Consider the following 10,000-nt stretch of genomic DNA (forward strand, 5'->3'; position numbering starts at 1 on the left):
TCAGTAATATTCCCTTTGTTTACTGTCTGCATAATGGCTCTGTGTGCGATTAATCATGTCTTCGGCTAGACCGCATTAATCAAACTCTGCATTGCGCCGAGTGCCATTTAAACGGTTCTTCATGAGGTGAATATGCCTGCTGTCACCTGCCAAGTCACGTGACGTCCTCCCCTTCCCCTTCAATGAGCCAGTGTTCATTTCCACCCCCCCTGACACGACGATACGCTCGCTACGCTAACACGTAGCTAACAAAGAGGAATCCGAGTGTCTTTATTGGGGGGAAGGATGAGTATTTGGCCTAAGGGAGGATGGGGGTTGTAATTGAAATTGGAAATGAGGAGACAAAATTAATTTACCACATGCCTGTCAAACCACAAGGGTGTTCAGGGCTGACTGGATACGCCGGAGAAAAAAGGCGACGCTACTGCTACTGCACAGGGCGCGAATGGCCGAGAGGAAAACAACGTTTCTAGGCAACCAGAGTCATCACAACACCCCCCCAGCACCATATATGGTGTTGCGATAAAGTGGCCCTTATGGACTTGTGCTTACAGAATCGAGGAGGAGGAGGAGGAGTTGATTGGGCTGGGAGTACGGCTTTTAAAGAATCAAATTTTCCTTATGACTGTGGGATTTTTTGACTTGCCTTTTTTTAATTGGATTCTCCGCTAATTAATCATAATTATATTCTAATGATGTGCGTGTCAGAGCACTCTGTGTTCCTGAGACAAAGTGAGCGTTTCAATGTCATCCGAGTTAATCTTTACATGTCACGGATAATGAACACTGAATACCCGATCGGGCCTATCGTCATGGTAATGCTCGGATGATACAACAAAGTTAAGTTCTTATCCCCCATCTTCCCTTTAAACCACTCGTCTACAGACGATTACACTGTATTTAAGTTGGGCACAGAAGAACGCTGCGGAAGTGTGTTTTGTTTTAATGATCAATTCAAGAGGCTTCGAGTGGGGAAAAGTGGGGCTTTGGATAAAAGCGTCTGCAACAGTTGTTTCATTACCAGTGCAAGGATATTATGTATGTGTGTGTGTGTGTGTGTGTGTGTGAATGTGTGTGTGTGCGTGTGTGTGTGTGTGTAGGGTATGAGTGTGTGTATATGTGTGTGTGTGTGTGTGTGTGTGTGTGTGTGTGTGTGTGTGTGAGTGTGTGTGTGTAGGGTATGAGTGTGAGTGTGTGTATGTGTATGTGTGTGTGTGTGTCTGTGTGTGTGTGCGTGGGTGCGTGTGTGTGTGTAGGGTATGAGTGTGAGTGTGTGTATGTAGGGTGTGCGTGTGTGTGTAGGGTATGAGTGTGAGTGTGTGTATGTATGTATGTGTGTGTGCGCGCGCGCATGTGTGTGTGTGTGTAGGGTATGAGTGTGTGTATATGTGTGTGTGTATATGTGTGTGTGTGTGTGTGTGTGTGTGTGTGTGTGTGTGTGTATGTGTGTGTGTGTGTATATGTGTGTGTGTGTGTGTATATGTGTGTGTGTATATGTGTGTGTGTGTGTTAATGTTAGGGTAAATACTAATGCAACATTGATGTTAGCATTAGGCAGCTGTTCACCACTTAAATGCTTAAAAGCTCCACCAGACCTGAATGACTCACACTGTCTCAGATAGAGAGATAGAGGGAAAACAGGAGGGGGGAACGTGTGTGTGTGTGTGTGTGTGTGTGTGTGTGACACACATACAGAGAGAGGGAGGCCAGATTAAGCCCTTCATAGCCGAATGCTCGGGGCGCCTTGTGAGGAGGAGAGAGGAGGAGAGAGGAGAGAGGAGGAGAGAGGAGGAGAAGGTGTGCAGGTGTACCAGTGATGTTCCTCACCTTCTCCCCCGGCACAGACAGAGGACAGTGTCAAGGCCTCTCTTAATGAGGCACAAGAGGGCCCACGAGAGTCACACACACACACACACACACACACACACACACACACACACACACATGTACACACACGTACGTACACGCACACACGCACACACACACACGCACACGCACACAGACACGCAGACACACACAGGCTCACACAAGCACACACAATCTCACACAAGCACACAGACGCACGCACAACCTCACACAATCTCACACAATCTCACACAAGCTCACACAAGCACACACAATCTCACACAAGCTCACACAAGCACACACAATCTCACACAAGCGCACACAAGCGCACACAAGCTCCCACAATCTCCCACAAGCACACACAATCTCACACAAGCACACACAATCTCACACAAGCACACACAATCACACACAATCTCACACAATTTCACACAAGCACACACAAGCACGCACAAGCACACACAATCTCACACAAGCGCACACACGTTCACACATACATAAACCCCTCCCACCCACATCCCCCCCCAGTCCCCCCCCTTCCCCTCACCTGCGTAGCAGCAGCTTGGGGTGGTTCTTGCTCTCCAGGTTGCGGTCGATCAGGTCTGAGAGCAGGTGCTTCAACACGTCGGTGGCGTACTCCAGCTTGCTCTGCAGCACCGTCATGATCAGCGAGGCCACGTTGCCGCGGTCGCGCATGGAGAAGCCGCGCTGGGACTCCAACGTGCGGATGAAGGACAGCAGGAACACCTTGTTGTTGATCAGCTGGCCGAAGAGCTTCAGACCCTTCTCCACCTGCTCCTGTCTGTAGCCCGGCACCTGGGGCGGACAGGGGGGAGGACAGGGGGGGACGGGGGAGGACAGGGGAGGACAGGGGGGGACAGAGGAGGACAGGGGAGGACAGGGGAGGACAGGGGAGGACAGGAGGGGACAGGGGAGGACAGGGGGGACAGGGGGGGGGGACGGGGGAGGACATGGGAGGACAGGGAGGAGAGGGGGGGACGGGGGAGGAGAGGTCAGGCAGGGTCTGCGGTCTGTTTCATCTCTGTCTCAGCTGTTCAGAGAAGGCCAGGGTCAAACTGTGGTTCGATGATCATGACCGTGCAGTCATCACGAACTTGCAGTCGTGATCATTTAAACCTTCAGCTTATATGACTATAGTACTACTGCCGGCAAGAATGCGTTCATGTTTTAATGCAACACAACAGACTGGACGACCCAAAACAACAACAACAACCACACCACCACCAACAACAAGACTATCCAATCGCAGCAGCTATTGATATGAGATATGACGTCACACTGCACACGTCCAGGGAAGTATCCAGGGGACCAGAAGGAGGAGCGTCTCTGACTGACTGATGTGTAGAAGAAGAACCCGCTGCCATGGCCACCCCCCCCCCCCCCCTCCCCCTCCCAGCCGGAGCCATAATCACCCCGCTGGATCCATTATTACCTCTAATTCCCCCTTAACGACGGCACGCTAATGATCCCCGCTACACAGAACCGGAGGGACTCCAGGAGAGCGATGAGCTTTAGTTAACAACGTCCCGGCGCTGTTGTTGTTTTTCTCAAAGTAGAAGAAGTCAAAGGCAAACAAAAGGGTCTTCAGAGAGCCCTATTTATTTCTTTGACAGCAAGCGTCCAATGTTCCCGTTTTTTTTTTTCTCGTTCCCCGGCAAACTAGCTACTAGCTAGGAGATGAAAGGCGCGGCGCGCTCCCCGTAGCGTACTCCGGCTGAGGAACCACACGTCCCCGCGTCATTTATGCTAGTCAGTCAGTCAGCGGCGCACCTATTTCCTGGCGCTTCTTCTTCTGGTTAAATTGTACCTTTGGAGATTCTATTTTTTGATCTGTCAGGATGTGAACAGAGCCGGGGAGCCTGGGTAGACAACCCTGGGCCTGTCTGTCTGTCAGGAAGCCTGTGTTCCTGTTACTGTCACTGGTACCCCGGGGGCGAGCTAATCTGTGGCTCGCACTAGGGGGAGAACGAGGATTCCAATGCTAGCCTAATTTCACACAGGCTGACAAGATGTTGATAGAGGTAGAAAGAAAGAGAAAGTGTGTGTGTGCAGTGGCGGACTCAGGCTGTTTGAAGGGCAGGGGCGAAAAGAAAAAAAGGGCACTTACTGCACAACATGGGACCCCATCAGTGCACATGTTCAAGTTTAGACCATTGGAGGGGCACCAATAGGGCACGCCCTCTCATTTTCGCCACTCAAAAGGGCATTTTTGCCACTCAAAAGGGCACTTAAGACAGACGTTTTTCAACCGTGGGGGCACCAGGAGGGGCGGTCGCCACGATTTTCCAATTCTGTATGTAAAGCACTTTGAATTCCCCCCTGTTGTATGAAATGTGCTATACAAATAAACTAGGCTTTTCTTGCTTTTCCGTGTGTGTGTGTGTGCGTGTGTGTGTCTGTGTAAATGCGTGTAACCATGTGTGTGTGTGTGTGTGTGTCTGTGCAAATGTGTGTAACCATGTGTGTGTGTGTGTGTGTGTAACCATGTGTGTGTGTAACCATGTGTGTGTGTGTAGATGTGTGTAACCATGTGTGTGTGTGTGTGTAACCATGTGTGTGTGTAGATGTGTGTAACCGTGTGTGTGTGTGTGTGTGTGTGTAGATGTGTGTAACCATGTGTGTGTGTGTGTAGATGTGTGTAACCATGTGTGTGTGCAGCGTCTCTTGTCGGTTCGTATCAGAGGAGAGCGTGCGTCCCACCCCGGCCCCCGACGCTCCAACAACAACAATCCCGTTTAACAGAACAGATCTCAGGATGAGCAGAGAGGAGGAGAGGAGCGGGCTGCGTGTCTTCTGAGGCGACGCCTGAATGTACCGGAATGTAAACCTCTTATACATCTGACAGGTACAGCGGTCTAATGTCAGCATATTTGAGCAACGGAGCTGAAATGGAGTATATCTCCTTTCATCCAGAGAGAATGAGAGACTGTGTGTGTGAGAGAGAGAGAGAGAGAGAGAGAGAGAGAGAGAGAGAGAGAGAGAGAGAGAGAGAGAGAGAGAGAGAGAGAGAGAGAGAGAGAGAGAGAGAGAGAGAGAAGAGAGAGAGAGAGAGAGAGAGAGAGAGAGAGAGAGAGAGAGAGAGAGAGAGAGAGAGAGAGATTCCGTCCAAGCAGAGAAGAACAGAGTACTTTTCGATTTCCGAAACCACTCTTCACTCCAAGCTCATAACCAGCCCCATTTACTGTAGAATCTCTCCCATCAATAACAATTAACTAGCCATCACAACCCAGAGACAAGTCCACTGCTACATTCATTAGTCTTTGATTTTCGCATTTAACTGCTCATATACAGGGGACATTTATACCAATTAAAAGATAATTAATATTGCTTATTACGGTGGGGGAATTCTCATCAGGCAAAGAAAGTGGCCAACCCTGAGACTGTGAAATGGGGCCTCAAGGCTTGATTGGGAAAGATGGACCGTTCAATTATCAGTGTCCATCACTGTCACCGGGGGGATAAATAACGTGCGGTTTGCCGTGTTGCTTGTCTCTCTCTACCGCTAAGACTTTTAATTCGGGTCCTCGGGCCTGAGAATCCGCCGGGTCCCGTGTTGTTGTTGTTAGGAGGATTATTAACCGAGAGAGCGATCGCGATTGGATGGCGCCTCGTTACCTCAGGAGGCATGTTGTGCCTGATGAGAACGCGTGCCTTTTATTTACTGGGCGTGAGCGTTAAACAAAACGAACAGTCGCGTTAATTCACCCGCTACCTGCTGTGACGTTAATTTGCATTTTTAGTTGTTTTCCCTTTTATATTATTTTCAATTCGCTAATTTGATCGAGACTGTTATTTGACAGATTATTTGACATATAATGATTGATAACGTGGTGGAGACTGCAGGTGGTTTTCACACAGGCGGTGTGAGAGGCAGCCCCTTACCTCCAGGTCCCTGAGGACAGGGTGCTCCTCGATGCCGGGGAAGAGGACCCTCATGGTGTAGGCGCAGTAGTCCAGGAAGGGGATGCCCGCTCCGTCCAGGTCAGAGGTCAACTCGTGGATGTCTGTCTGGAGCTCCGCAAACGCTGAGGGACGGACAGACAGACAGACAGACAGAACAGCGTTATAGGAACTGCATGACACTCCCTCTGTGAGAGCCTAGCTGTGGCTGCAACATTGATGTATACAGGACATGACTACAAAGCACAGGTACAACATAATATCTGGTCGCTAACCCAGATGAGACCTGTATCAGCCCCCTAGCCCTAACACTGTAAACACAGTTCAAACTGTTCATACAGTACTGATATATTAAAAAAAATATATATTAACAGGAGTTCCTTCTATGGTGCGGAAAAGAACACAGGGTATTTAGCATGGCGCCTCAGGACCGTGTCTAGGGAGAAAGGTCAACAGGTCAACTGGTCAACAGGCAGTCAGGGCAGCCACAGTGCCTAAAGCACAAAGACCAAAGGTCAAACCGCCAAAGGTCAGCAGCAGTGGTCACAGTGCCTCAGCAGCTTGATGGAGATGCTAGCAGGGAGGCTAGCAGGCTAGCAGGGAGGCTATATCATTAGATGTTCACTCTGCTGATGAAGCAAGTGTGTTTGAGAAGATGAAGACGACCTCGCGACACGGCCAGGAGCTAGTGTGTGACCCGCAGAGAACCGCAGACGTCTTCAAAACGTTTCCATGTTGTTTTAGATGTCAAAGGACTCGTGTTGAGAGTTGTGCGTTTTTTAAACTTAAGTCCAGTCTTTAAACTCCAGTCTTTAATTGAGTTGATTGTAAGCAGTTACAGTAACAACGCACTGACCATCGGCTTGATGTATTTGCGTGTGTGTACGATCAACAGCCGAATCAACACTCCCTGCTGCTGTTTTGTCCTGACGAATGCTGACTCTTGGGGAGATACAGGTCAGTATCTCCTCCTTCATTTGGGAGGAACATATGACATTTAGCGTTTTTTTGCGACACAAGGTTGTTGGCTGGTCGAACAGGAGGAGCTATTACACTCACATGTACCTGTATTTGTAAATATGTCTGGGTAAGAATATGAACTATCACTTTAGGTGGTTCATGTTATTGCTCTGTTTCTCAGTCATGTTGCAGCATCGATGAACACCTGCGTGGAAGAAAGGGTCAACACCTGCGTGGAAGAAAGGGTCAACAACCCTTGCTGTTGGTCGCTGTTGGTTTACACCTTTGTGTTTAAGATTGTTGTAGGCGTCAGTTTTCATCATATCCAGGTTTCAAAAAGCATTTAACTAGTGTTCATGGTGGTGATGCAGAAAGCTCAGTCATTGGGAGCTAATTATCACAGTCTCAAGTTAATTGTCACTGTCTCAAGCTAATTGTCACAGTCTCAAGCTAATTGCCACTGTCTCCAAGATACTACAGAGTCCAGAGGCTGGGTGTTTTGCGAACAATGGATCATCTCTTCACAAAGAGAACACAAAAGATGTCTGCGCTTCATCTCAGTGAACATTTTCATGCCTACCAAGTATCTGAAAGTGATGAGAGAAAGATGTTATCAAAGCAGACAGTCTTGTCATGTATAAGCCCTATGACTTACAACGTGCTTATGGTGAAGATGAGAGATAACATATTGTGCCTTTATTTTCTTTGTAAATGTGCATATATATATAGAGAGAGAGTTAAGTTGTGCACATATCCTAGTCCTCTCTGATATGATATATCCTGGTCCACTCTTGTTATTTAAAAAAAAGAATATATATATATTTAAGTTTTTAATAAATGTGCCTAATGCATATAGAGTTAAGTTGTGCATATGTCATGTGCATATATCCTAGTCCACTCTCTCATTGTCACACGCTGGTCTGGTCCACTCTAGAGAGACAGGGGTCAGAGGGAGAGAGAGAGAGAGAGAGAGAGAGAGGGGAGGGAGAGAGGAGAGGAAGGGAGAGAGAGAGGACAGAGAGAGAGTGAGGAGAGAGAGAGGAGAGAGAGAGGAGAGGGAGGGAGAGTGAGGAGAGAGAGAGGACAGAGAGAGAGAGTGAGGAGAGAGAGAGAGAGGATAGAGAGAGAGAGGACAGAGAGAGAGGGGAGATAGAGAGGAGAGGGAGAGAGAGAGAGGACAGAGAGAGAGTGAGGAGAGAGAGAGAGAGAGAGTGAGGAGAGAGAGAGGAGAGAGACATCTGTAACATGTTTTTTGAGGCCTGTTATCCTGTAAACTGTAAGTTAAGTCGTGCTGCACGGTGCTTGGAAAATGTTTGAATAATTAAAAAAAGGATGAAATGATAGTTTGTTTTAATGATTTATTATACTTGTTAATAATATGTGTGGGTTAATCTTGTGGGTTAACATATTTAACTAAATGAAAGACAGATAGTAGATTTACAATGACTGTTTTTCTGTAGCCTTACAAGTGAGTCTAGAAGCATTTTCAGATGTTCTGAAAACATTCATGGTGAATGCAATGTATAGGTTAATAACAATGCCATTTCAGATATAAAACAACACTGAAGGTTAGAAATTGACACTTCTAGTGAAAGGGAATAACACAATTTAGTGCTAAAAATAGACTTTCATGTGTCATAAAACAACATTCTGAATGTTAGAAATCAACACTCTCAGTGCGAGGGAATAACACAATTTAGTGTTAAAAATACACAAATACATGTATCATAAAACCCTTTGTTTTGGCTGCCATGGCATTTGACAAGCTCATGCTTATTCTCCTCTTATTTTTAAAGTGCTGTAAAATCCTAATCTTAATGACTACAAAACGCACATTTTGTATATAATATATACAAATATACATAACATCAACATTTCTTTTTTGGTCCAGCCCTTCCATCCAGATACATTTTTGGTCCTTCATAATAAATACTTTTTGGGCACCTCTGGATTATAGGATGTGCTGTATGTGTTTGTTTGTTTGTTGAGGAGAGCTTGTAAGTAAACCAAACCAAGCCATAGCAGTGCTGGTGACATCTAACCACCAGAGAGATGACCTAACTGAGAGATGACCTTACTGAGAGATGACCTTAGCCAGAGAGATGACCTTAGCCAGAGAGATGACCTTAGCCAGAGAGATGACCTTACTGAGAGATGACCTTAGCCAGAGAGATGACCTTACTGAGAGATGACCTTAGCCAGAGAGATGACCTTAGCCAGAGAGATGACCTTAGCCAGAGAGATGACCTTACTGAGAGATGACCTTAGCCAGAGAGATTACCTTACTGAGAGATGACCTTAGCCAGAGAGATGACCTTACAGAGAGATGACCTTACAGAGAGATGACCCTACTGTACACATCATTACCTTACTGTACAGTGATGGTGTAGCAGTCACCTGTAATGACCCTGAGACTCATCATCATGAACCCTGCATCGTTAAAAAAGGAGGAATAAAACCGGGGTTAAATGTATCGATACTGTGGCCTGGGGTGGTCCAGTGGTCTAGCACCGCAGTCTACCGTGCACGCCCATGTCGGCATGGGTTCGAATCCGGCCCATGCTGACATGCTCTCTCTCTCTCCCTTCTCCTTACTTTCCTGTCTGTCTTCACTATAATATGTCCAATAAAATAAGAAAATATGAGTGGGACAGCCCCCTAGAAAAATAACTATTTTTTTACCGGCCTACTGGTATTATTATTATATAACCAAGTGGCTGTCCTGGTCCTGGATTGTCAAGCAAAAACTCCTGGAAAAAGTCCTGTTTGTCAAAAAGAGTGGGAACCCCTGTGTGTTACAGTATGCTAGCTTGACTCTAGCTCCTCACCCTCCTGTGTGTTACAGTATGCTAGCTTTACTCTACTAGCTCCTCACCCTCTTTACACTCCAGCGCCACGCGGGACTCCAGGTTGTCCATCTGCATCTGCAGGCGCTTGAGGGTGAGGTCGCTCTCCCGCGACTTCCTCTTGTAGGCGATGAGCACCACCACGATGAAGAGGATGAGGAGGGCGCCCGCCCCCGTGATGCTGATGATGGCCGTGCTGCTCAGGGGGCTGTCCGACGTGATGTGGACCACGCCCGGGGAGAACTCGATCCCACCCACGCGGGCCTGAGGGGGGGGGGGGGGGGGGGGGAGGCAGGAGAGAGGGAAGGACAGAGAGAGGGAGAGAGAGAGAAGGAGAGAGAGAAGGAGAGAGAGAAGGAGATATAGAGAGAGGGACAGAGAGAAGGAGAGAGAGAAGGACAGAGAGAGGGAGACAGAGATAAGGAGAG

At 47.7% G+C, this 10,000-nt stretch overlaps 1 protein-coding gene across 1 annotated transcript in view; it reads right to left on the bottom strand.

Annotated features, from left to right (window-relative positions):
• Positions 1 to 10,000, bottom strand: part of plxna4 (plexin A4) — a gene marked incomplete at its 5' end in the record, with an annotated part of 86,928 nt that overhangs the window by 54,404 nt on the left and 22,524 nt on the right. The window contains 3 exons of the mRNA XM_080538277.1: positions 2,393 to 2,661; positions 5,749 to 5,891; positions 9,602 to 9,836. Of these exons, the coding sequence (XP_080394403.1) occupies positions 2,393 to 2,661; positions 5,749 to 5,891; positions 9,602 to 9,836 (647 nt within the window). The remainder of the gene's footprint in view (positions 1 to 2,392; positions 2,662 to 5,748; positions 5,892 to 9,601; positions 9,837 to 10,000) is intronic.

The sequence above is a fragment of the Nansenia antarctica genome (assembly GCF_963989245.1).
Source record: "Nansenia antarctica genome assembly, chromosome: 8".
Classification (NCBI taxonomy): Eukaryota; Metazoa; Chordata; class Actinopteri; order Argentiniformes; family Microstomatidae; genus Nansenia; species Nansenia antarctica.